At 48.8% G+C, this 27863-nt stretch overlaps 1 protein-coding gene across 1 annotated transcript; it reads left to right on the forward strand.

The window, feature by feature from the left end:
• Positions 1 to 166: 166 nt before the first annotated feature.
• AP1M1 (adaptor related protein complex 1 subunit mu 1) lies at positions 167 to 27863 on the forward strand. Its single transcript, XM_039867703.1, has 12 exons — positions 167 to 337; positions 5787 to 5943; positions 6548 to 6615; positions 8230 to 8360; positions 9293 to 9440; positions 17553 to 17679; positions 18551 to 18693; positions 19104 to 19175; positions 19820 to 19978; positions 26127 to 26252; positions 26891 to 26966; positions 27071 to 27863. The coding sequence occupies exons 1-12, from the start codon at positions 296 to 298 to the stop codon at positions 27091 to 27093; spliced, it is 1272 nt and encodes a 423-aa protein (XP_039723637.1). The 5' UTR covers positions 167 to 295; the 3' UTR covers positions 27094 to 27863.

The following is a 27863-nucleotide window of genomic DNA, read 5'->3' on the forward strand; positions in this document are numbered from 1 at the left end:
CCTGCATCAGCCGGCTCCGCCTGGCCCTGACCCTCTGGGTCTTACTTCCGGGATGCTTTAGCTGGGAGCGGAAAATAAGGTCACACCCGGCGTATTGCGCCGGCGCACACTCCACCCCGCGCCTGCGCATTCCTCACAGCTCCTCCTTCGACCGGACATAACGGTCCGCGCGCGGCTCCGCGGCCCGGAAGTGGAGGTGAACCGTCGTGGGGCGTGCCCGGCCTTACCCAACGCCCGGCAATCCCCGCCGTCGCCGCTGCCGCCTCGGCCCCTGCCGGGGCTTCCCGCAGCCGCCATGTCCGCCAGTGCCGTCTACGTGCTGGACCTGAAGGGCAAGGTACGGAGGGCTCCCCGCCCTCCCCGTTGCCAGGCAACTGGCGGGGACCTCGCCCTTCGGGGGGAACCCTACCCTGTTGCTAGGCAACCAGCCAATGGGACCCACCTTGGTCCTAAGTAAAGAAGCCGATAGGTCTCGCCTGAGGGTCTACCCTGTTGCTAGGTTACCTGGCAGGGGTCTCCGGTTTTCGAGCCCCACCTCGTTGCTAGGTAATTGGCTGCATGACCTAGCTCTTGCTGTGGGCAGGGGCTTCAGGCCTTCGTGGGGGCCGTGGGGAGGGCGGGCCGCAGTCGGCTTCAGAGCCAGGCCCAGAGCCGAGCAGCCGCACGACCCTTGACCGGAGGTGGCAAAGCGTATCGGGGCCAGTGTGCTCTCGAGCCAGTCCCGTCCTCTGGGAGCGCTGCAGCTTCTGTTTATCTGGCTGTTCTGTGTGCCAGTCTGTGTGTGAATTTCTTAACGTTCGTTGTGACATTAAGTTACAAAGATTCGTCGAGGTGGGTGATGGAAGAACCATTTTGCAGAACGGAGAAACTGAGGCACGGAGAGGTTCCATAACCTGCCCATGGTCACACTGATCACAGAGAAGTGGTAGGTTTAGGAGTCGAGCCCAGAATCATTTGTTCATTCAGCTGATAATTTGAGGAGCACCTCCTAGGTGCCATGCAGGGTGCTACCTTGGGTGAACAAAATCAGAGTCAGGTGTTTCTGGAGCTCACAGTCTGGTGGGGGAGAGGGACACTTATCTCAAAAAGCACAGATAAATGTAAATTGCAGTGGTTTAGCAGTGAGGACATAATAGAGAGAGTCAAATTCTGCTGGGTGTCAGGGAGGGCTTTCCAGAGGGAGTGACAAGTTGGGCTGAGACATGAAAGAGAAGTCGGACATAACTAGGACCCAGGTGCCTTTACCAGGGCTATCTGAGAAAGCTGCTTAAAGGAGGGCTCTTGAAGCCTTTCAGAAGTAGGCTGCTGCCTTCCCCCAGTCCATCCTGCTGGGTGGAAGGCAAGTGAGTATCTGGCCTCTTACATCTGGGAACAACAAGAACAGGTCCAACAACATTAAACTTTAAGTCCCACGTAGGTCAGTGAGAGAACTGTGGGTGTTGGGCCTAGGTAGGGTGGGTATTAGTTAGCTTACAAGCAGGGGGAGTGAAAATGAAGCGGCTGCCCCTTTCTGCCCCACTCCCCACCTCCAGCACTTTCCCAGAGTCCTTTGAGTGGGTTGCCTACCTTGAATGCCACCCAGAGTCAACCAGTGAGTCCCAGTGTTGAGCTTCTTTCCTGGCCTTCTTAGAGGCAAGGAAAGACACAGGGCATGCCAGGAGCTAGGTGGATAGTGTTTTCTGAGTCCTGGTAGCACATGTTCTTACTTCCACCCTGGCCACTGTGTCCCCAGAGGTCCCACAGGCTGCCTGTCACAGCTCATGTGTTCCTTCAAATATTTCAGCAGCACCAAGCATACACCAGGCCCTGTGCTGACCATCTCACCGTGACTCTGGAGTTAAGGCTGAGGTCCGAACTCATCTCTGTCACTCAGGGGTGTGACCTTGGGCAAATGCTTTCACTATTCAGAGTCCCCAGTCCATGTTAGCCTTCATAGGCCTAGAGGTCTGGCAGGGGAGACACATGGATCCAGATGATCAGATCCAGTTAGCCACAAGGGCATGCACAAGGCCCCGGGTAATGTGATTACCTAACCTCAGTTTTGGCTGGAGATGTGGTTACAAAATGTTTCCTGGAAGAGCTGGAAAGGTGACCAGGTGGCAGTTAGGCAGACAAGGAGGCATTGCAATGGGGCCAGGGGATGAGAAACAGCCAAAGTCCTAGAGGATGGCGCCAGGAGGGCTGTGGGTGTTGAAGATCTTCAGACAGGAGAGAAGGCCAGAGGGGACCACTTTGATCCCAGGAAGTAGAAGCCACCACAAGGAGATTGTAGCCTAGGAAAAGCATGGTCAGTTCTGCCTTGTGGGAAGCTCAAGGCCAGCCACCGGCTTCCCTCCCACCCTCAGCAGCCATCACGTCATTTATCATTCCACTCTCCACAGACCTCATGCTTCAAAAGTTTGCCTCTTGCACAGACTGCATTTAATCCAAAATAAGGTCATGGCACGTCAAGAGATATATGACCACACGTCCATCTGCTAGCCAGAGCCTCTGATCGCCAAGGAAACCAGCGTGGCCACACAAAGCTGATAGAAATCTCTCCACTACATTTCTCTTTCCTTATCTTTCTTGCTTTTCTCTAGTTTCTGACACCACTACCACTCTCCTCCTCAACAGGCTTCTGCTGGCCTCCAGGTCACTGCACTCTCTGCCTCTTGTTTGTCTCACAGGCTGCCGGCCCCACCTCTCCTGCCCTTCCCTTGGATGTTGGCCCCTCAGGCTTAGGCCTAGGCATGCCGCCCATACTGTCCTCTCCTCAGACTGGCTTTGATTCATGTCAGTACGCCAGTGACTCAAATTTGTACCACAGTCTAGAGCACTTAATCTGGAAACCCACTGGCCTCCAGGACACAGTGAAGGTCCCACAGCCACTGCAAACTCAGCATCTCCCAAATGAACTCCTACCACCCCCTAGACCTGCTCTCTCTTTCCATCTTAGCGAGTGACACTGCCATCCATGGGACTGCCATTGTTGAAAACCTGGGCATTATCCTGGCCTTTTTGTCACCCCACATTCATTGCACAGACATTTACTGAGCAGCTACCATGGGCCAGGCTCTGTTCTGGACAGTGGGACACAGCTATGAATGAGACGGAAGTGGTCACTGTTCTGTTCTCAGGGAGTGTTAGAGTCTGTAGAAGTGACAGATGATAAACGAGGATACAAATGAATGTATAATGCAGCCATGATGTGGGCAGTGAAGGTGAAGTCAGGTTGGGCATAGATCTCTCAGGGCAAGCAGGAAAGATTTCTTGGAGGAGGTGCCATTTGAACTGAGGCTTGAGAAGTGAGAGGAGCCAGGCCAAGGCATTCTGGGTAGAGGGAATTGCATGTGCAAGGGCCTGAGGCAGGAGCATATGTGGATTGCTCAGAGGCCAGTGAGGGGGCCAGGATGACTGGAGTGGGATGAGCCAGGGGAGCATGGATAGAGAGGGTTTGGAGGGGTTGGGAAGAGCCGGACGGCCATGGAGACAGACTTGCAGTTCATTCGGTGTGAGGGGAGGCTGGGGTAGACAGCAGTTTCAGGGGAGAGACCTGATCTGACTTCTGTTTACGAAGACCCTTCTTGCTCTTTGTGGGGAAGGAATTTTGGGTCAAGAGCAACAGCAGGGGTAGGAGATTGTCACTTCAACATTGCCTACCTCCTCCAGTCTGTCCTTTCTCCTGTCTTTGTCCTCTCCTCTGGGACCCAGCTCCAAGGCTATCCTCATTCCACCTAACCAGTGCTCCTAGGTCCCCGTAAGGGCTATGTCTCCCACCTCATGGCCTCAGCCATGCTTGTCCCTCTGCCTATATCCCGCCTATCCCTTCAGGCCTCAGTTTGAAGGACATGTCCTCAAGGAGACCCTTAGTTTCCCCCAAGCAAGTACCTCAGTATAGGGACCTTATCTGTCTTGATCGCCTGTGTCCCCAGGCCCAGTACATTGCCATCATAGAGAGACATTCGATGTGTGCTTGTTGAGTGAGTGGACCTCTGTGCATCCCTGGTGAGAGAGAGCAGATAAATTGCTCACTGCTCTTTATTTGAGCACTCTGGGGGCCTGGGGACTCCATGCCAGCAGCAGCACCCAAAAGTGGATACCTAGGGAAGAAGGAGGGCCTTAGGAAGCCCAAAAACCTGTTTAGCAAGCAGAAGTGGCCCTGCAGGGAGTGAGAAGTGAGGCTGAAATCCTGACTCAGCTTTGCTTGCTTTGTGACCTCAGGCAGGTGGTACCACCTCTCTGGACATCATTGTCTCTCTTTCTCTAAAAATAGCAGTCCTATCTCATGGTTGGGGCAATGTATGAGACAGTATATATTCTTGGCAAGGAGTATATGAGAGAATACCTGGCAGCCCCTCAGCCAGGGCCTGGTCCAGGTGCCCATGAGCTTACCCACTGGCTGAGCTTACCCACTGGCTGAGCTTACCCACTGGGTGCTGGGTCCCTAAGAGGCCTGAGCCTCAGCAGGAAGAAGGCACAGGGTCACTTGCCCACGGGCTATGAAAGAGAAACTAGGAAAAGAAGGTGGTCTCTCTCCCTAACTTCATTCCTCCTGCCCCCAGCTTGGAATGATAAAAACAGTGATAAATTTTATGAAACTGCAGGTTCCGAGGCAGGTGGTACCCAGGTCGTTCAGCACATTGATGATCTCAGTGCATTGCTGAGTCTTGCAGCTGGTTGTCCTCCTTGGCCCAGGAGGTAGCTGTAGGTGGCATCTTCAAATAGAGCCTTGCCTAGGCTGGCAAAACCTTAAAGCTTTTTATTTCTTAAGGGAGGTGTAACTTACATGTAACAAACTGGCTAGAGTTTGACTAGCAGTCATTGTGTATACCCAGGAAGCCATAAGCACACATTCTGTCACCCCCTAAAGACTCCTCATACCTCTTGTGTCCAGCCCTCTGCCCATCCCGTCTCCAGGCAGCTACTGATGTGTTTTTTGTGACCATTTCCTAAGATTTTATAAAAGTGGAATTAAGCGGGATGTGCCGTCCATTGTCAGGTTTCTTTCACGTTACCCAGCCATCTGGAAATTCCTTCATGCTGTCATTTGTGTCAGTGGTCGCTTCTCTTCATGGCTGAGGAGTGTCCCATGGTGTGGATAGACGTGGTTTGTGTCTTTGTTCACCTGTTGAAGGACATGAGCACTCTCTCAGCCTGGGTCCATTTAAAATAAAATTGCGCGAGCATTCATGTCCGAGTCGTCACATGGACACATGGTTTCGTTTCTCTTGAGTGAATACCTAAGAGAGGGATGGCTGGGTCATAAGCTGGTTTAGCTTTGTGAGAACCTGCCAGACTTTACCAGAGTGGTTGTTTCATTCTGCGTTCCCATCAGCAGTGGATGAGCGTTCCGGCTGCTGCGTATCCAAACCCACAGGCTGTGAAAGAGAGAAGGGCTTCTCTTCAGGCCACAGGGGTTCTAGCAAATGCGAAGTCAGCAGTTTCCCCCGAACAGGCACCCTGACACAGGCAGAAGAGCAGGGTGAGTCAGCACAGGAAAGGCTCTGAGAAGGTCTCCAGTGAGAGGCTACAGGTCGTTGCTGAACCTGGTGTCTCCCGAGCATTTCCATTCTGGACCCTTGCCCCACTCCCTTCCTATAGTCCCCCGTGAAGACCCTGCGAGCCCTGTGGAAGTTCCCTTGGGAAATACACTCCTTGGAAACTCCTTGGGGGATGGTGATCAGGTGGCCTTTGATGGACAGGGGCGTGATTAGGGTCCTCTGAGGGAGAGAAGCTGGTGGGTCTCAACCTCCACCCCAGGCACTCAAAATGAAAGCGTCTTCCCTCCTTACCACCCCACCCAGGTGCTCATCTGCCGGAACTACCGCGGTGATGTGGACATGTCAGAAGTGGAACACTTCATGCCCATCCTGATGGAGAAGGAGGAGGAGGGGATGCTGTCACCCATCCTGGCCCATGGTGGGGTCCGCTTTATGTGGATCAAGCACAACAACCTGTATCGTATCCCTTTTCGGGGGAGCTCCTGGGGGACTCCGTGGCATGCACACACATGTGCAACTGAGAGCTGCCAGCTCCTGCCCTCCCTGGCCCAGAGCTGGCTCAGGCACAGTGGTGCCAGAAGGCCCTGCCCTGGCTTCTAGGAGTGCCCTGCTGCCAGAGGAGATGGGCAGAGAACACATGATGTCAAGGGCAATGGGTGTTAGGAGAGGAGGGGGTGCGATGGAGATTTCATCTAGTCTGGGGACCCAGGAAGGCTTCCCCAAGGAGGTGACATCTTGGAGGAGACTTGCAAGAAGGCAAGGTGACTACCAGCCACAGGGGTGGATGGGCACAAGGAACACTAGGCCTGGGAGAAGGTTCTGCATGGGGAAGCGAGGCTCACTCCAGAAGCTGTGACAGGAGTGGCTGGACCATGGAGGAGGGCACGTGGTGGGAGTGAGGCCCTATCGGTCGGCAGAGCGCACACTGCAGGGTCTCCTAGGAGTCACCTTCAATGTGGTGGGATGTGACTAGCTGGGGTGGGGCTGGGGGAAGCTCCGAGCCCGGACTCTGTGAGGTGGTGGCCCAGGCCTCTGAATGCTCCTTGACTGTGGCCGCCATACAGTGGTCGCCACCTCCAAGAAGAACGCGTGCGTGTCACTGGTGTTCTCCTTCCTCTATAAGGTGGTGCAGGTGAGTCGAGCCACAGGGGCCCCAGAGCAGTGTCAATCACTCTGGCTCTGCTGTGTTTCTCCCTGTACCAGTCACCCAAGGGGCTGCAGCATCCCCAAGGAGTTCTGGGGCTGAAACCCCAGGAAATGGGCTAGGGGAGCTGCAGCTGCCCTGTATGTGGGAGTCTACGGCCTTAGTTGCCTGCCCCACCCTGGTGAGGAGAGGAAAATGGACAGGAGAAGGTGGGGCTCAGGGCAGGGGTGCCCCCTCACTGTGGGAGGGACAGATATGCCCCTCAGCTGGTTGTGGAAGGGTGGAGGATGACCAGCCAAGTCAGGGGTTGGGAAGGTGAGGTAACCAAGAGGAGGGCAGAGCTGAGCTCTGCTCAGAATCTCCTCAGGGGCCCTCAAAGCAGAGGCCCTCCATGGAGAGAGCTAATACATGCCAGGCCTGGGCTGACAGCGAGATGTAAAGGCATAGAAAGCAGCACATGCAAAAGCCCTAGGGCAGGAGTTGTCAGACAGGCCAGTATGCCCAGGACAGAGGGAGCCAGGGACAGAGTGTGGGGCTGAGGTCAGAGCTGGACCACGGGTGGAGGTTGGGGGAGGCACGCAAGGCCTAGTGAGGAGTGTAGATTTCATTCCAAGTCTGAAGAGCGATGATGGAGGGCTTTAGTCAAGAGACTGCTGAGACCTGGTCTAAGTTAAGACATTCTCTGGCTGCCGAGTGGAAAGAATGTGAGGACAACAGGGAGGCCAGTGAGGAGGTTGCTGCAGCATCTAGAAAAGAAGAAGCCAGGCCTGTGGGGTTGAAGGAAGTGGAGAATCGGCCCCAGGAGGCCTGGGGTGGACTCAGGAAAGCTTCTTGCCTTTGGTGGTGCCATGTGCAGCTAGCGCAGGAGCACCAGTGCCGACCCTTGCGGAACGGGCTGGTCTGGCGGTGAGGGCGTGGGGGGAGAGCAGCAAGTGGCCCTTCAGTGCGGAGTGGTGGTGCTGTCGCAGCCAGGGCCTGGGAGTGGGGAAGTGAGAAGAAGGCGGGTCTCCCGCCTGGAGTGTCTTACAGTTCCTCTGCTTTGGTGACCTTCCTTTGGTGTTCATGCTAATGGAAGATTCTCCCTTGAGCCTCTTAATTTCCTGTTGAAATGGGGAAGATGGGTTTTTCTGCACAGCTATACAGACAGGCAGCTCACGGAGGTCGGGGGGTCTGGGAGGACCACTTGTCCTGTCCCCAGTGGCTCTTGCCTCTCACCTGTGTCACTTCTGACTCAGAGGCCAAGGGTGACAGTTATAGTGACAAATAAAGAGAAGCTGGGAAGGGGTTCCAGGCCTGGAGGTGTCTGTCTGGGAGGGGAGGAGAGCAGGCCGCAGGGCATGCGGAGCTTCTGACCAGGCCTCACGATGCCTGCACTGCCCCAGCCTGGTTCCCATTTCTCAGGCGGCCACATTGCTGCTCTCATTTCCTGAGTCAAAGGCCCAATCCGTAGCACGTCACCAAACCTGGGAAATAGGCGAATGCAGCATGTGGGCTGTTGTCTCCGGCCTTGGAGCGTGAGGGGCAAACGGATTTGAGCAAGTGTTCATCCCTCCCTCATCCTTCCTCTTGCCCATCTGCCTGCTTCCATCACCAACACCACAGGTATTTTCAGAGTACTTCAAGGAGCTGGAGGAGGAGAGCATCCGCGACAACTTTGTCATCATCTATGAGCTGCTGGATGAGCTCATGGACTTCGGCTACCCCCAGACCACAGACAGCAAGATTCTACAGGAGTGAGTGGGCGTGGTAGGGGGCCTGGGGGGCTGGTCCCAACAGTGGCAGTTTGGGATCCTTTCTCATGTAGCATTCCTGCGTGGCATGAGTGGTTTCCTATTACTAAGTCTTTATTTTTCATCCACGAAGGTATACTAAATGCCTGGTTGTTAGAGTCACCTGCTTTTGTTTTAACAGTCACAAAGGAGTCTGTAATTTAAAAAAAAATTTTTTTTTTGCCTTCTCTGGTATCCTGCCCCTCAAATAATGGCCACCATGGGTTAAGCTCTTCTTGTGAATGGGGCACTGCGTGAGCACTTTACAGTCAGTCTATTTACAATCTGAGGTTCTGTCTCCCATTGTACAGGGGAGGAAAGGAACTTTCAGAGAAGCCATGTAATTTGCCCACATCTTATGCCTGTTGCTCCCCAAGTGAGAGCGGGTTCACCAGGTTACTTTCCCAGGGGGTTAGTCTCCTCTGCATACCAACACTGGTTTTCCTCACTGCCTCTGTCTCCTTGGACTCCCCAAATGAATGCTGTACACCAGCGGTCCTCAACCTTTTTGGCACCAGGGACCGGTGCTCCCATGAGAATGTAATGCCTGATGATCTGAGGTAGAGCTGAGGCGGTGATGCTATCGCTGGGGAGCAGCTGCAAATACAGATGAATCATCACTCACTTGCCGCTCGCCTGCCGCTCACCTCCTGTTGTGCGGCCCAGTCCTAACAGGTCACTGACTGGTACCAGTCCACGGCTGGGGAGTTGGGGGCCCCTGCTGTACACTCATTGTAACTTTAGTGTATTGGTTTTTTCCAAAATCATAAGATAATTTTGAATTAAACAGCCCCAGGTGAAACCAGAGCCTGCCTTTTCTGGAGCCTGCTACAGTGAGGGGCTGTTTTCAAGAATGCCAGTTCCCGGGCATCTTAAATCTGAGTGTGTTCTCTCAGGTACATCACTCAGGAAGGCCACAAACTGGAAACGGGGGCCCCACGGCCCCCAGCCACTGTCACCAACGCAGTGTCCTGGCGGTCTGAAGGCATCAAGTACCGGAAGAACGAGGTGTTCTTGGATGTCATCGAGTCAGTCAACCTCTTGGTAGGCTTCCTTTCTTTTCTTTCTTCTTTTAAAATCTTATCTTCTCCATGATTGTTATGAAAGCAAGTAGATTTTTAAAACTATCAAAGCCCTAAGAAATATTTAGGTTCCATGTGATAGCAGATCAGCAGAATTCAGTTTGGGCCACTCATTGCAATGCGAGCTTGTTTTATCTTCATTAGCTTTTGTTCTTATTTAGAATCAATACATGTGCATTGTTTAAAAAGAAAAAGCAATATGTAAAGTTAGAAAGTGAAGGGCTCTAATCAGAAAGACCACCTTGCTTAAGAATTCATTGTCATCCTTTGGGGCTTCATTCTATAGCTGTACAAACGTACATTGTTCTATAAAACTGGGAGCATAAGATGTGGTTCTGCAAAATAACATTTTTTGTTTCTGTTTTGGGTTTTTGTTTTGTTTTACTGTTTTGTATATATTTGTTTTTTCCTTTACTTTAACTTTTTAAATTATCATTAGGTAAATTGACCTATGCATTTTAGCCTATGTACAGGGTTGTGTACCCACAATCAGTTTCAGGACACTAAACCGCGCCGTCACCTTGGAAACCTTCTTGTGCTCTCCCTTGGTGGTGGCACGGTCCTGCCCATCCCCAACTCCTGGCAACCACTGATCTGGTCTCTGTCGCTCTAGTTTTGTCTTTTTTTTTTTTTTTTTGAAATTGTCATATGAATGGAATCCTACAGTATGTGACCTTTTGAATCTGGCATCTTTGACTTAGCATATCACCTTCAAGGTTCATCCATGTTGCTACATTTTTCAAAAGTTTGTTTCTTTTTACATTTATTTATCTTTATTTATATTCTGAACCACAGTGTGTTTATCCATTCACCCACTGAAGGACATTGGGTTGATTCCAGTGTTTGGCAGTTGCGAATAGAGTTGCTGTAAACGTTTCATGTACAGGCTTATGTGTGGACAGTTTTTGTTTCTCTAGGGCAAATATCCAGGAGTGGGATTGCTTGGTCATATGTAAGTGTATGTTTCTTACTTTATAAGAAACTGCCAAACTATTTTCCAGATTGACCACGCCATTTTTCATCCCCACCAGTAACATATGAGAGATTTGGTCACTCCACATTCTTGATCAGTGTTTTTATTTTTGTCATCCTAATAGTATGTTGTGGTATCTCATTATGGCTTTCATTTGCATTTCCCTAATGGCTAATGATATTCAACATCTTTTTATGTACTTCTTTGTCACCTACATATTGTCTTTGGAGAAGTATCTTTTCATGTCTTTTGAGCATTTTGTAATTGAGTTGTTTGTTTTCTGATTGTTGAGTTTTGAAAGTTCTTTATATATTTTGGATATAAGTCTTTTGTCAGACATGCAATTAGAAAATATTTGCTTCCGGTCTGTCGCTAGTCCTTTTGTACTCTTGGCAGTGTCTTTCACAGAGCAAACATATTTAATTTTGAGAAAGTCCAATTATCAATTTTTTAAAAATTGTTTGTGCTTTTGGTGCGATGTCTTAAGAATTCATTGCCAAACCCAAAGTCATATATATTTTCTTCTAAATTTTTTTCTAAAAGTCTTATAGTTTTACATTTAGGTCTATGATCAATTTTGAGTTAAATTTTACATAAGATATGAGGTTTATATCCATTTTGTGCATATAAAACAATTTTTTGCAGTTCTAACATTTTTTGAAAAGACTATCCTTTCCTGGAATTACTTTAGCATTTTGTCAAAAATCAATGGGCCATATTTGTGTGAGTCTACTTCTGGGCTCTCTATTCTGTTTCATTGATCTGTATGTCTATTCCTTTGCCAATACCATACTGCCTTGATGGCTAACTTTGTAGTAAATCTGAAAATCAGATAATGTGATTCCTCCAACATTCTTATTTTTCAAAGTTGTTTTAACTATTTTAGTTCCTTTGTATAGAATTTTAGAGTCATCTTGTCTATATCTACAAAAATGTCTGCTGGGATTTTGAGTGGTATTGTGGTAAATAATTTTATTAATCAATTTGGGGGGAAATTGATATCTTTAGGATATCTTTAGTATAGTAAGTCTCATTATTTATGAAACAGCATGTCTCTATATTTAGGTCATCATTGATTCTTTTCTATCAGCATTTTGTAGTTTTTAACATGCACGTTAGATTTATACTTAAGTATTTTACTTTTTTGAAGCTATTTTAAGTTGTATATATTAAATTTTATTTGGTGGTATTCACCAGTGAAACTATCTGAGCCTGGAAATTTCTTTTTCAGAATATTTTTAATTATAAATTTCAATTCTTTAATAGTTACAGGATTATTCAGGTTTTCTGTTTCATCTTGAGTGAGTTTTGGTAGTTGGTTGTTTTTAAGAAGTTGTTCCACTTCATCTAAGTCATTGCATTTATATGCATTGTGTTGTTATAGTAGTCCCTTGTTATCTTTCTAATGTCTGCAGGGTTTGTACTGATATTCTGAATATTGGTAATTTATGTCATCTTTCTTATTTCTTTGACAGTCTTGTGAGAGGTTCATCTATTTTACTGATGTTTACAAAGAATCAGTTTTTGATTTCATTGATTTTTGTCTATTGTTTTTGTTTTCAGTTTCACTGATTTCTGCTCTAGTATTTCCTTCTCCATGATTTGGGTTTATTTTGCTCTTCTTTTTCTGGTTTCTTAGGGTGGAAACTGAAGATAACGTTTTAAAACCTTTCTTTTTTTCTAGTATAAACATTTTAATGCTATAAATTTCTCTCAAAGCACTGCTTTAGCTGCGTCCCACAATTGATATGTTGGATTTTCACTTTTGTTCAAAGCATTTTCAAATTTACCTTTGAGACTTTCTTTTTCACCCATTGGTTATTTAATATGGTGTTGGTTAGTTTCTAAATTTGCAAATTTTTATTTGTCAGAATTTTTAATTACACTATTGTCTAAGAATAAACTTTGTATAATGTCAGATCTTTAAAGTTTGTTAAGGTTTGTTTTAATGGCCCAGAATATGATCTTTCTTGGTGAATGTTCCATGTATACTCGAAAAAAAGTATATTCTGTTTTTGTTGGATGGAATGTTCTATAAATGCCAGTTAAATCTAGTTGGTTGAAGGCATCATTTGGTTCTTCTAGCAATTCTCACTGATTTTCTGTGTATTAGTTTTATGTATTACTGAAAGAGGAGTATTAAAATCTCCAGCTGTCATTGTGAATTTGTCTATGTCTTTGCTTCACATATTTTCAAAGTCTGCTATTAGATACAAGCACATTTAGGATCCTTATGTTTTCTTAGTGAACTGAGCCCTTTATCATTAATTATATAATGTTCCTCTTTATCTTTGGTAATCATTTTGTTCTGAAGTCTATTTTGCTGTTAATATTGTCACTCCAGAGTTCTTTTGATTAGTGTTTACATGGTATATATCTTTCTATCCTTTTACTTTAAAAAAAAAAATTTATTTTTAACAATTGCATCATATTTGAAGTGAGTTTCTTGTTGGCGATATATAATTGGGTCATTTAAAAAAATCCATTCTGATAGTCTGTGTCTTTTAATCAATATATTTAAAGCGCATTTACTTACCGTTACTATGAATTTTTTGGATTCAAATCTGCTGTATCACTGTTTATTTTCTTTTTGTCCCCTCTGTTTTTCATCCCTTTGTTTTCCTTTTCCTAACTTTTCTGTGGATTATTTGAACATTTTTAGTATTCTATTTTGTTTCTTTATTGTGATTTTTACTATATCTTTGTATAGCTTTTTTAGTGATTGCTATAAAATACATACTTACTTTTTCACAGTCTACTTTGAATCAGTATTTTACCACTTTAATTAAAATTTAGAAACTTCAGTACCCCTTTATGCTAGGGTTGTCCTAGATATTCATCTACATGCATTGAAACCCCACCAGACAATTCATGTTAAACTTTTTGTTTTCAGTTGTTAAACATTTACTTTAAAGAATTCAAGAGGAGGAGAATAGTCTTCCATATTTACCCAGATATTTGCCATTTCTGTTGTTCTGCCTTCGTTCTTGATTTTCCAGGTTTCCTTCTGGTATCATATCTCTTTCATCTAAAAGCTTCTTTTAGCAGTTCTTCTAGAGCAGGTCTACTGGATACAAATTCCTTTGGTTTTACTTCATCCGAGAATGTCTTTATTTCTCCTGAATTCCTAAAGGAGATTTTCACTGGATATTGAATTCTGAGTTGACTGTTTTCTCTTTGCACCTTAAAATTATGCCACTTCCTTCAGGGCTCCACGGTTTCTGATAAGAAATCCACAATCACTTGAATCCATATTCTCCGGTTGGCACCATATTATTTGTCTCTGGTTGCTTTCTAGATTTTTTTTTTTTTTTTTTTTTTGGCTTTAGTTTACAGCAGTTAGATTATGATGTGTCTAGGTGTGGATATCTTTGGGTTTCTAACATTAGGGATTTGTTTGACTTTTTGAATCTGTAAGTTTATGTCTTTCACCAAACTTGGGATATTTTCATTATCTCCTCAAATTTGTTCTCATTGTTTCACTCTTTTCTTTCTAAACTCCAGTGACATAAATGTTAGACCTGTTATTGTCCCATGGGTTCCTGAGGCTCTGTTCATTTTATTCCATATTTTTTTCTCTCTGTTGTTTTAGATTGAATGATTTCCTTTAACCTGTTTTCAAGTTTACTGACCCTTTACTCTTATCACCATTCTGCCATTGAGCCCATCCAGTGAGTTTTTGTTATTGCATTTTTCATTCTAAAATTTCCATTTGATTCTTCTTCATATCATAATTATTTGCTAAGATTTTCTATTTTAACATTTGTTGTAAGAGTGTTTGCAGTTTTTATCATAGCTGTTTAAGGTCTTTGTCAGATAATCCAGATCAATATCTATGTCAGTGTTGGTGTCTATCGATTGTATTTTCCATGTGAGCTGAATTTTCATAGTTCTTTGTATACCGAATAATTTTAGATTATATCCTGGACTTTTTGAACATTATCTTATAAGATTCTAGGTCTTATTTAAATTATATGGAAAATGTTGATATTTTTGTTTTAGCCAATAGTTGACCTGGCTCAGTTTAGGCCACGAGTCCCCACCCCCACTCTGTAGACCATAGTGTCAGTCAGCTCAGTTTTCAAAGCTTTCGTGCCATATGTAATTTGAGTCTCTCCCAAGTATACACTGCCCAGTGGTCAGTCTGGGACTGGGAAGTTTGGTTCTCAAAGTTTTTGGGGCGCTAATAAGGATCCCGTTCCTGCAGCCCAGTTCTAGAGTGCTCTAGAGACACAAACAACTCCATGGGGTTGCTTTCCTGAACTCCTCACTCTCTGCCATCTGTCTGGTACTTTCGGGCTGCTTGCAGCTTTCCTTTTTGGTTTTGTGGCCAAACACGTAGGGCTGTAGATCCCCACTCTGTCATACTTATCTGCACTTGGGCCTGAATCTTGGGCTTGCTCTACCCTTTCTGAACAGTGGCTAGATTGCCTGGGACCTAGGATGTAGAAAGCACAGAAGAGGGGGAAATGGGAGATTTCTGTACTCCCCTGAGTGACAGAAGTTTCCCTTCTGGCTCTGGAGCCAGAGTTGGAGGCTTCTGAGAGCTCTGTGCTCACTTCCACTTCCGGGTTGCTCTGTGCTTTCGTGTGGCAGGGAGGGGCACCGCTCGTTCTTGCCTCCTTCTGGATTTGCCTGCTGCGCTTTTCAGTCTTCTCATAGTTAGTTGCCCATGGCTGAAGGTAATGGCAGAGAAGGGATGCAAGCCAACTCCACCTCACCTTCAGCCTGTCTGCATCAGAGATGGCCCCACCTCCACCGTATGGGCAGCCCGTGATGACTGCGCCAGTCCTGTCATGTGGCTCACTCAGGTGTGCTCATTCCAACTGTGACAAATGGTGAAGAAATGAGCATGCTCATGCATCCTCAGACGTGCATTTTGAGTACCTCCTTTACCTGGGCAGGATTTCTGGAGGCTGAGATTTCAGACATGGCATTGTTGAGCGTGCTTCCCAAAGAGATAGTCCCAGTGGACTTAACATAACTGTATTTCTTCATATTAAGCCTAGGGGTGAGGTCGTGGCCTCGCTAACTGTGTTTCCTTCCTGCCTGAGGACCTTGGTCTGAATTGTTCGTTGAGCCCAGAACATGGTGCATCTGCCTCTGGGGTGTCCTGGATAGAAAAGCAAATCCCAAGAGCAGGTTATAAACAGCTGCATGGGAAAGTGTGGAGAGTTCACAGTCGGGGTTTGGAGGCGTCCCTACATGTGGCTGTACCTGAAGGACTCTGTTCCTTCATACATGAGGCAGCATGAGGCACGTATGCACATCCAGGCATGTTAGAATGCCTCCTTCCTAAGTGTGTTTGCAGAGCTGGCAGCTGAGTCAACATCGGCCTCTAGATTCCAGAAATCTGGATGGAGTGGTACACTCAAGTAGCCAACCCCTCAGCAAATACTTCCTCTGTGCCCACCCCAGGGAAGGCACCGGCTTTGGAACACTGCTCACGCCTCAGCTGAGAAGGCCAATCTATCCTGATTGCTGCGCCCAGGGTCAAAATTAGCCTTGTGGGCTGCATGGCTTTTTGTCTCCACTTCCTGGTCCTGCCTTCCCAGCGTTTATGACCTCATGTGTTCAGTTACAGAAGACCATATGGTTCTGACTCCCCAAGGGGATTGGGGACAGTCACCGTCGGGGGGAGCACAGAAGGCCCACAGAGTTAGGCAAGTGGGAGTGGCAGCCTACCAGAGCCCAGACAGTGAGGACCCACATCTACTGTGCTTGCTGAGTGCCTCCTGCCCTCGGGCACTGGCTCCATGCTGACCCAGCAGCGAGCAGCTTGGCACAGCCCCTCACTAGAAGGGAAACGAGCCAGGCAGATGGGGTTGGTGAGAGGCGGCAGATGCTGTGCACTGTGGAGCCAGGGAGCTGCCTGCTGGGATGTGGACAGCGAGAGGCCAGTGCGGCCAGAGTATAGTGAACGATAGAGGTGACCGAGCCAGACCCTGCAGGGCCTTCTGTCCTGTTTTGTAAATATCTCAGGGTTGTCATCCACTTGATGTCTGTTCTCCGTTCCTCTCAGAAGGAAAGGGCTTTCGTGGGGGCACGCGCTGCTGTTGGGACCCTCAAGTTGAAGACTGGACAGAATTTCCTGCTTCTCTGCAGTGATAGGAAGCTCGGGCCCTCCACCGTGGAGGCGTGGCTGGTGCCTCTGAGGAGTGGCCTGGGTGGCCTCAGTCTCAATGCTCATGTGAATGTGGCCTTAGGCAGAGGGCCTCTCTGGGGTGCTGGTCAGGGCTGTGGCCCCAGCACCTCTGCCACCTGCTCTGTGCCTTTGGTATACAGCTCCCTCCTCAGTGTCCTTATCTCTAAAATGGACATGAAAGAGTAGCTCTAGCAGCCTGGGACAGTCTCAGGGTTTGCCCATCAGCCTGTTGTGAGTTTTAATTGCACTCTAAGATACCTCCCAGTTGGCACGTGAGTTGCAGGGTGGCCTAAGTCATAGCCCCACCTCACAGACTATTGAGGGTGCCGAGAGGGCCCCTGGTGCAGAGGAACTGCTCAGCCTGGTCTGTGAACATCGTGACCATATCTGTTCAAGTGCATTGCTATTTTGTATCTGTGGTTTTTAGACTTCATTCAGGGCAGCCCGGGGAACTGGGAGGGGTCAGGGCCCAGGGAGCACCATCTTTAACAAGCCGTTGGGCATGTGGGCCTGGTGACCTCCGCAGTCCTCACGGGGAGAAACAAAGGATCTGGAAAAAAGCAAGTCTGGCTGCTCTGAGAGGCCCGGCCTAGGCCAGCAAGTGCACGGCCTGGCAGGGCAGACCTGGCACATGGACGAGGCACCAGGTCTGCCCCAGGCATTCAGGACTCCTCAGAGGGCATGAGAGATCCCTCAGACAGGATTCCAGGCCCAGGTCAGCAGGCCTGCCCATGAGGGAGGAACCCCTGTAGCCTGAGGCCTAGAGGGTAGGGCCCACGAGTGTCTGCCTCATGGACCCTGGCACGAAGGCTGGATGGGACGAACGAGGCTCCCCCAGCTCAGGAGACAGTGAGAAGGGAGCTGAGAATGGGGGTGGCCGGGAGAGTCAGGCAGCATGGTGGAGGACGGCGGACGGCAAGCTGGAGCCTCCCCTCACGCCTACCTCTCCCCGTCAGGTCAGTGCCAATGGCAACGTCCTGCGCAGTGAGATCGTGGGCTCCATCAAGATGCGGGTCTTCCTCTCTGGCATGCCCGAGCTGCGCCTGGGCCTCAACGACAAGGTCCTCTTCGACAACACGGGCCGTGAGTAGCCCGGCCTCAAGGGGCCTTATGCACAGAGCAGCCTTTGCCCCCGAGGCAACTTCATCCTGGACTCAAGTTAGAGCTGAGGGAACGTTCACCTGAGCGAAGGAACACGATCTCAAGCATCTTGTTTATAAGACAATTATGAAAATTAATACCTAGAAATGATACCCAAAGTTAATACCTAATAAATTAATAGAAGGGACCTGGCCTGGAAGTCGCACTTCCTGTGCTGGGGCAGGGCCAGAGCAGCCTCAAGGGTCCACATTGCTGGGGCTCCATATTTGCCAACTGGACCACCTGGCTCCCCCTGCCACAGGCCCCGCACGGCGGGTGCAGTGGCCTGCGTTGTCAGTTACCTCTGCAGCAGCAGAAGTGAGGGCTTCTCGGGGGTTAGCCCATCAGGGCGACTCCTTTCCTGGGGCTGGGTTCAACACCCACAGCCCCTCTGTGAGATGGGAAACCAAGATAGGACCCCAAGATCCAACAGACAATGGGGCCAGGGCTCTCAGGAACCCTGAACTATCAACAGGAACCCTCAGCTGGGTGTGTTAGTCATTAAACAAACGTGTCCTGAGCAGCCACCTTACTTGGGGACTTGGTGTGAAACAGGCCGACCAGCCCTGCCCTCAGCATGAGCCCAATGTCAGGAGCTGAAGGGGCCTCCGGGGAGTGAGGAAGGATGGGAGGGTGAAGTTGGGGGGGTTTGTCTCGGAACCCAGCCCCTTGGGTGTTCATGGCCCAAGATGCTTTTGCAGATTTGGGGACAGCTCTGCTTTCTGCCAGGGGTGGGCCCCAGGCAGTGGGAGTGTTGCTGAGAGTGACCCCAAGGCCTTGGGTCTGTCCCACCCTCACCCCCACCTCCCGTCAGGAGGCAAAAGCAAGTCAGTGGAGCTGGAGGATGTGAAGTTCCACCAGTGTGTGCGGCTGTCCCGCTTTGAGAACGACCGCACCATCTCCTTCATCCCCCCCGACGGCGAGTTCGAGCTCATGTCCTACCGTCTCAACACCCACGTGAGTGCCCCAGGTGCCCCTCCCCTGGGGTGAGACAGTTCCCATCCAGGGTGTCTCGTGTCCACGAGGTGACACCCAGGGTGGGATGCACAGAGCCTGTGTTTGAAGATCTGGGGCTCCAAGCTTTGTGAGGGGCCAGGGCCCTTTGGCACCACTGCCCCTTCCCGGGCAGCCCCACTAGCACAGCCCCGGTGATGTCCTCCACATTACCACAGAGGCCCTTAGAGCTCCCTGCTACTCGGATCTGCACTCCAGCCTTGCCTAGTGCAGCCCCAGGCTGCAGTGTGCCAGGCTCACACTGGGCTCACACCTGAGCAAATGGCCCATCGCCCCAGGCCTCGGTCTCTGTCTGTGAAGCGGGGCTTTGTAACACGACCGGGTGTGAGTGCCATCTCCACCCTCCTCGGCAGGTCAAGCCCTTGATATGGATCGAGTCGGTGATTGAAAAGCATTCCCACAGCCGCATCGAGTACATGATCAAGGTGCGTGTACATCCTGTGCAAAGCGTCAGCCTGGGGGACAGGGCAGTGATGGGGGGACAGGGCACAGCCCCTCCTGTTGTGTGTGTTCTCCTCCAGGGCCTTTGGTGCTCGGGCCACCATAGGGCTCTGTGACTCCCATCTTGAGGAGTGAGGCCCTCGGCTGTCATCCTCACTGCCTCACTGTGAGCTCAGATTCCGAGGTGGGACCAGGGCACCAAAAAAAGACACACCATTCAGGTCCTGGGTGCAGCCACTGTGTTGGGCCTGTGTACAGGCATCCAGAAGGTCTGCTGCCTGCCAAGTGGAGCACTCCTGCCGCTCAATAAACCCTGTATAGCCCAGGCCAGCCTTGGGGATATAGACCTTTAAGTCCTAGGAGGCCAAGACTGGGCCAGAGGGAGGTATGGGGAGCTCCAAAGGCTGAGTGAGCAGAAAGGCAGCGACTGAACTTCCAAAGTCAGGCAGAGGGAGCCTCTCACGGTGAGAAGGGCATGGGCGGTGCCTGAGAATACCTGAGGATCAGATCGGAGGAGGGTCCCACAGGCCAGGCTGAGGGGAACATAGTCTTTGTTGGGCAGGCTGGGTTTGGGCTGGGCTGTTTCACCTTCACCCTTCACAACCTTGACTGTGGGCCTCTTCTCCAGGCCAAGAGCCAGTTCAAGCGGCGGTCAACGGCCAACAACGTGGAGATCCACATCCCTGTGCCCAATGACGCCGACTCGCCCAAGTTCAAGACAACAGTGGGGAGCGTCAAGTGGGTCCCTGAAAACAGCGAGATCGTGTGGTCCATCAAGTCTTTCCCGGTGAGCACTTGGTGGGGCACCCCCTCTAGGATTCACTCACATCCCACGTGCTCCCCGTGCCCATTACAGTGCTGTGGCCTGGAGGCTGCAGGATCCTCCCCCTACAGCCCCTACCCCAGAGCCTCAAGACAGGACGTGGGGCCAGGATTCCAGCCTGGGCTTCTGGGAGGGTCAAGAGGGGGTGGGGGATGGAGAGCTAAGGAAGGAAAGCTGGAGCCTTCTGGGAAAGCAGAGGGTGGCTCAGCCCTGGCCACCTTCCTCTCCAGCATTGGGCGTACTCCACCCTCCTTCCCTCCTTCCTTCTTTCCCCCTCTGATACTCTGGATCGTATTCCCCTTCCCTGGAGAGTAGCAGACCGCCTGAGGCCAGAGCAGCACGAGCTTCAGGAATCCAGCTCCAGCTCCAGGAATGTGCAGCGCTTTGTGCCCTGTGCCAGCTCTGCCCGTGGCTTGGCTGCCTGGCTTGTGTTCAGGATTTTCAGCACTTGAGTTTGGGTTTCCAGGAGTAGCGCCCAGAGAGCCTGGAGGACAGGTGTGCGCCTGTGCCGATCACACCGTCCTCAGCTGTAACACAGGTGCTTGGCTAGCCACTGCTTTTCCACATTCTCCCCTCTGTCTGGACCCTGGCGGGGCTCGGGGACAGCCCCAACTGAGTTAAAGAAGCTGGACATGTAGCCATTCAAGGGCCTTGAATTTTTGTATGTTAGCAGTTTCCCTCAAAACCATAATCTAATCATGTTACAGAAAATGTAGACAGTAGAGGAAGGGGAGAAAAAAAGACCATCATCCCGTCACCATAACAGAGTTGCTGTTAGGCTTTTGGTGCTTTTATGTGTTTTTGTTTGACATTGTGAACAGGAGTAGAGCCAACCCGGTGTCCTTTGTTCCCTCAGCCTTGTATCAGAAGTATTTTCTAGGTCATTGACTAATGTTCTTGGTGGTCAGTTTTGGCAGCAATAGAATATTCTACAGAGGACGTGATAACCATCCTAGATTGTTGACTGTTGCCACTGTTTAAAATAGCATTTATGTTAAACACACACACACACACACACACACACACAATGGGAGAATAAATCAAAAGAGAAAGCACATGGTTAGCTATAGGGGAGGGAGAGACATGGCCAGGGGCTAGATGCCAACCAGTGTGGACTGCACCTTATTTTGTAGCCTGTGTTTCATTGTGTTTCAGTCTATTTTTGAAATTTTCATTTGACTTTGAAACCATTGAAGTGTTTTTCATGAGTATAAAACAAATCAAAATGGAAAAAAAACACAAACAGTGATCCTAAAACTCAAAAGCCAAAAGAACTTACCGGTATATCAAGGTGAAAACCACACAGAGCTGAATTACTTCAGGTGACATGCCCCCAGAACTGCAAAAACCAGTCTTACATACATATATTTCTACGTATCCATTTCTCCACATCACCAATTCAATATATGCTTGGATTCAGGGTTGGCTTTTTTAATTCAATTTTTTAAATGTGTAAAACTCTTAATGTGATTCAAAAGTCAAAACTATCTAAAAGAGAGGAAGAGACCCAGAAGTCTCCCTTCTGCTCCTGTCCCCTCAGTCCCTCTTCCCATTGTGGAAAAGCCTGTTCCTTTGTGTCTTAACCTTTGGAAGTATCTTTTGGTACAAAGAAACAACTATAAGAGAGCATGTTACTATTTCTCTCCTCCTTTCTTGCCCAAAGGAGGAGAAATACTGTTCTGTCTCTTGCTTTTTTCTCCTAACCATTTAGAAGAAATAATATAAGGAGATCCTCCTTGTTCTTTTTTTCAGCTGTATAGTATTCCACTGGGTAGCAGTTATTCTGTCTTTATTCAGCCACCTCCCCACCGAAGGGCATTTAAGTTGTTTGTAATCTTTGGCTTTAGCAAGACCGCTCTGACCAGCCCTGGGCCTGTTTGCTTGGAAGCGTAGCTCCAGAGTCGATGCAGAAGTGGAATTGCTGGGTCACAGATCTGGGATTTTGTTAGACTGTTCCCAGTTCCCTACACGGGGCTTGTGCTGTTTTATGTTCCACCAGCGCAGTCTCCTAAGCTTAGAGCCACTGCCTCTCTGTGCCATTTCTCATTATCAGCAAGATGGAACGCCTTTCCTTATGCCTGAGGGCCATTTGCATTAATTTCTTTGGAAATGTAGTAGCTGTCTCTTGCTCATTTTTCTGTCAAGTTTGGTCATTTTCTTCTTAGTTCTCAAGAGCGCTTCATACATGGACAAGATTATACTTTTTCTTCGATATAAGTTGTGAATGGTTTCCCCCAGTGTGGTGTTTATCTTTTTTGACTTTGCTTCTGCTGTTTTTTGCTGTGTAACCTTTTTGGATTGCTTCTTTGTTTTATTATTGTCGTTTAATGTACTCAGATTTCTCAGTCTTTTCCTTTCATCATGTCTGGATTTTCAGTCATGCTTTGAAAGGCTTCCCCATTTTCAGTAATAAAGGAATTCACCCCTGTTTGCTTCTAGAACCTGTCCAGTAGCATTTTTTACCTTAGATTTTAATCCCTTTCAGGGCACGGTCTGGTAAACGGGGTGAGGTACACATTTAATGTTATCTTTTTCCAAATGGCTATATAGTTTCCTACCAGCATTTACTAGAAAGTTAATCTTTTCCCCAGTGGTTTGAAACACCGTGTTGATCACATGTCAAATTTTTGGGCAGCATTAGGTCTCTTACTAAACGTCATCTTGTCTGTCTTTGCAGCCAGGCCACGTTTGAACTTGGGTTTTATTCTGTATTTTAACACCTGACAGGTCTACTCCCACCCCTATTGCTTGTCTGTTTCCTGATGGTTCTTTCTTGTTCTGTTTTCCTTATGAATTTTAGAATCGGTTTGTTTGCACTAAGTTTATAAGTTAGTTGGGAAGAATTAATACCTTTATGAGGCTGAGTTATCCTATCCAATAGCTTTGTCCCACTGTCACCTTTGTGATTTTGGGGAATGTTTTAATGTTTAACTTATATACCCCATGTGGTTTTCCCATAGTTAAAAATATATACTCTTTATTGAAGTATAACATGCAGAAAAGTACACAAATGAATTGTGATGAATTTTCTCAGAGAGAACACATCTGTGTATCTGGAACCATCAGTCAAAGCCACAGAACATTCCATGCCCCCTGGAGCCCCCAGGGCTTACTAACGGTTTTGCATATTTCTCATTAAGATGACTTTTAAGCTGATGTTTTGGTAAATGGGGTCTTCTCTTCCATTCTATCTTCCAACAGTTCACTTATTTTTGTGTGGCAATTTTGTGTCCTGGTACCTTACAGGAATTTTTGTTTGTAGTAGTTTTTTTGATTCTCATAGGTTTTCAGATATTCTTTTTTATATCATTTGCAGCCAGATGCAAGTTTTCCCCTTTTCTCTCCTATTCTTGGGCATTTGATGGCTTTTGGCATCATTGCTTCTGCCTCCAGGGCTCCTACGTGGTGGTGTAGAGAACAGCCCCTTAGCCTTGCCCTCGACTGGAGCCACCAGGGTTTCCCCTCTAAGTTCAAAGCTACTTTGACTGCAGACTCAGTCCAGTCCTATTTTGCTGTTTTTAGCACAAATGGGCAAGAAATTTAGCCAGCTGCCTCTTCAGTGTCTCTTTCAGCTCAGACCTATTAATGAGATGGATCTCAAACCATCTGTGCTTTCTGGTAAGCTCCACCTGCTTGTGGTATATTTTATTTTTAATGTGCCATTGCATTCTGTTGGTTAACATTGTTGCATTTAGGATTTTTGCATTGCTATTCATAACTGAGATTGATTTTTCGGTACAGTCTCTATCAGGTATCAATGTTATGCCCATTTCATAACTTTTTGTTTCCCTTTCTCTTGCTGCTGGGCAGTTAAATAGTCTTGAGATTGTCTGGTCTTGAGATGGTCGATAGAATTCGAGTGTGTGACTGTTTGGATCTTTGCTACTCTCTCTGTCTCTTGGAATAGAAATTGGGCCATTTAGAGTTTCTGTTTCTGTTGGAGTCTGTTTGGGTAAATTATATTTTCATATAAAATGATCCATTCTAAGCAGGTTTTCAAATTTGTCTACACAAAGTTGTAGAAAGTGGTCTTTATTTTGTATATTTGTGTCTCCTTTTTTCCTTGATAAGGTCATCTAGTGGTGTCTTTTTTTTTTCAGATTCACTTTTTAACTTGTAATATTTTCCCATTTTACAAGTCTTTAATTTTAATTTCTTAGCCTTTTTTCTAATTCTAATTTGTTGAGTTAAATGTTTTAATTCGATTTTTTTGTTGTTTTTAAATTTGTATGTTGTATTTGAACTACAGATGTTCTTCTTGAGGCAAGGGCCATAGCTGTATAACCCATAGAATCTGACATAATATTTGATATCATCATTATCTAGAAATTCTGTAATCAAATAGAGTTCTGGTTTTTTTGTTTTGTTTTTAATTTCATGATGGAAGGGCCTTTTGTTTTCCATTTTCTCCTCACTCTATAGATTTAGTACCTTAAAGTCAAAGAATGTTATTTGTACTGTTACTACTTTTAGAATTTTTAGAAGTGTTTGTTGTGGGCCAGTATAAGATCAGAGTTTGTAAATATCCCATATGGACTTTAGAAGAAGATAAGGCTTCTGTTATTTGAGTAGAAAGTTTGTCACATGGTGCCCATGAGGTCTGCCATTGTGTCGTGACAACATCCCTTAGATAGAGCTGGGTTGGCTCTGCCTCCCTCTGGTTCCCTTCACATCTCTTGCAGCATTTGCTTTACAAAATTGCTGCCATGTTACTTGGTACATAGATACTCATAACTTTTATAGCTTCCCTGTGAATCATAGAACTATAGCCTCTAAGACTGTGGCCTGTAATTCTTGCCCTGAACTGTCCCTGTGGCAGCAGCTCCCACTCCATTTTGTTTGCCTTTGCCTGTTCTTCCTACTGGTTTAGCCTTTTTCCGCTGTGGCAGCATAGAGTTGGGTTTTGGTCTGTAAGCCAACCTATAAGTGTTTCCCATTAATAGAAGAATTAAACCCCTGTATGTCAACATGACCTACTTGAGGTGAGTGTGCAGACTCTCTCGACCCTCCAAAAGGGCTACTTCTCTGCACGTTCTTTTGCTATCATTTTTCCTTGTCTTTATAAGTCTCAGGTTTTTGGTCTGGTTATTGTTTCATATACATGCTGATGAAGCTGATATTTTTTCTTTGCCGTTTGCTTTGTCTGTTGCTAAGACCACATCATCCTCCCCTCATTGTCTCAGAGCCTTTACTCAGCACACGTCAGACTGAGGCAGAGTCCCTGCTCTCACACAGGCCCTGGCGGCCGTGAACAGAGAGTGAGCACACCATCCCGGGGAGAGAAGCACAGGCCCAGTGCTGGGAGCCGTGGCTCTGCCCAAGGCACGAGGACAGCCCCTGCTCTGGGGCAGAAGCAGCCCTGGTTGGCAGCCAACCCTGCTGCCAGAGCCCTGGAGATCCAAGATAGCAGTGTCCCATGTGTGACAAGACCTGTGCTCCGCCTGGTCTCCACTGCTCTGGGCAAAACGTTCAGGGAGCGTAGACAACCAGACCGAGGCTCCTTACTCTTTGTGGCCAGGACTCAGGTTCCAGTCATTCTTGGCCCTGCTCCAGGACCCATCCCTAGAGTCATTGCCTAGCTTCTGGGGCCAGAGCCACCCCGTTACTCGCCCTCCAGGAACAAGACCTGGGGCCAGCTCCTCGGTCAGCCCCCAGCCTTCGTCTCTTTTGTTGCCGCTTTCTGTTCCCGTTCCTCATTCTGACAGCTCCCTCTTGCTGTCACACCATCCTGATGCTGGGCACGTGGGTGTTCACTTGGACTCATGTCCCACGGTAGCTAGCACCTGCGTTCTCCCTCTCTCTTCTTTCTTCCCAAGACCAGTTGGTCTCATTTTCTCGGAGGCAGTTAGTTTTCTCTCCCTGGAAGCTGTGAAACTTTCTCTTGACCCTTAGAATTCTAAGATTTTCTCTAGCATGGCCTCTGGTCTGCCCAATGGGACTGGTGGGGCAGTCTGTGAGGCCTGGAGGATCCGTGTATGTGCATTAGAGTTGCTGAGACCCTGAGTGGCTGTTGGCCACACAGGAAGGGCCTCGGTGGCCGGGCTGATAGCCTTTTGGCCAAGCTGGGTCAAGACCTTGGCCTGGTCATCCCCACTCTTGTCTGCTCCCCCAGGGCGGCAAGGAGTACCTGATGCGGGCCCACTTTGGCCTGCCCAGCGTGGAGGCTGAGGACAAGGAGGGCAAGCCCCCTATCAGCGTCAAATTCGAGATCCCCTACTTCACTACCTCCGGCATTCAGGTACGTGCCCAGGGCTTCCGGGGCCCAGAGCAGATGTGGACAGGCCCCACAGGGCTTCTCAGGAACTCAAAGTCAGTCTAGGCCTCAGGGGTTGCAGGTGACACACAGCAATGCAACCAGCTTAGAAAAGCATTCTTGTCGGCTTGTCTCAGGTGCCGTGGTCCTGCCCCAGCTCTGCCTCTCCCCACGGGCAGCCTGGGCCCCAACAGAAAGAGGCCCACACTTATCTACTCAGACCTGCCCCGTGCTTCAGCTCCAAGCCCAACGATGCATTTGGCCCCCGAAACTAGAGTTTGAGCCTCTGGTGTCCACACACTCGTCCCGGTGGGGCCGGTCTTCCTAGGCCCCTCTGGGGAAAACCTGCCAGGGGACAGAACCCTGGACCCCTCCTCCAGGAATCTGCTGAGTGCTATGCCTATGAGCACATCCTGGCTCTTGGCCGCGTTTTCTGCAACTGCTCTGCCCTCCCACGGCCTCGGCATGGCGTAGACAGGCTGATGCCCTCCTGCCCCTCCTCTGGGTTTGGCGGCCTGTGCTCGCCCACTCACCACAGCCTCTCCCCCCACCTTGGTGAAAGTGATTAAGGGGGGCCGGTGGGGCAGCACAGCATGCTCAGGACTCTGGTGTGTGTGCCCCAGGTACGCTACCTGAAGATCATCGAGAAGAGTGGCTACCAGGCCCTGCCCTGGGTCCGTTACATCACTCAGAACGGAGGTGCGTGCAGCCCACTCATGGGGCGGGGGTGAGAGGGTCCCAAGAAGGTCCCCGGTGGCCACATGGCTGCCCCGGGGTGGCCCTCACACATACCTCCCTCTTAGATTACCAGCTCCGGACCCAGTGAGAGGACAGTACCCCAGCTCTGGCATGGGGGCTCCTGGTGGAAGCACTGGGAGGAAGGCCTGCCAAGCCCACCGGAAGGAGGAGGGCACCCCGACACCAGCCACCCTCCCAGCCCTGCTGGGAGACTCCTCCTCCAGGCACACCTGTTCTTTCATCACCACTTGTCACCAAAGCCCCTTCTCCCAGAAGAGGCTCGTCTTCCAGATGTCCTGTCTCTGCCCCGAGTCAGTCTGGGGAAGAGGAAGTAGAATCTTTCCCCCAGTGCTCACGTGCAGCCTCTGGGCTGTTTACCTCCCAGGCACCAAAAAAGGTCGGGAGACGCTTGCCAGGCTGCAGCAGGGCCGCCGCCCCGTTCTGCTGACCGTTGTGGTTTATGAGGCTCTGGGGTTTCGTCTTCTTTCATCGCTGTTTGTGTGAATCTCACTGTCTGCGCCTCCTGCCCCTCATCTTGAAGCTCTCGGGCAGCACTTAGGACAGGGTACCCCCTGTTCCTTGACCTCCTCCCACAGTGTGTTGCTCTCCACATGGGGCCAAAACCCAGCACTTTGGCCCCTTGAGGGCTCCTGGCCTGGACCCATAGGCTTCGACAAGGCACATCCCCAGGGCCAGCCTGTGCCACGTGATGATGTCACGCAGCCACATCTGATGAGGTGGGTGCAGTGAGGGCCGCTGGCCTTGGAGGGTGGGGGGCATGGGTCATCCGCATCTGTGCTTGGTTACCCCCATCTGTGTTCATGTCACGATTACATTAAATTTCATGAATTAAACCCA

The sequence above is a fragment of the Pteropus medius genome, unplaced genomic scaffold (assembly GCF_902729225.1).
Source record: "Pteropus medius unplaced genomic scaffold, Ma_sr-lr_union100, whole genome shotgun sequence".
Taxonomy (NCBI): domain Eukaryota; kingdom Metazoa; phylum Chordata; class Mammalia; order Chiroptera; family Pteropodidae; genus Pteropus; species Pteropus medius.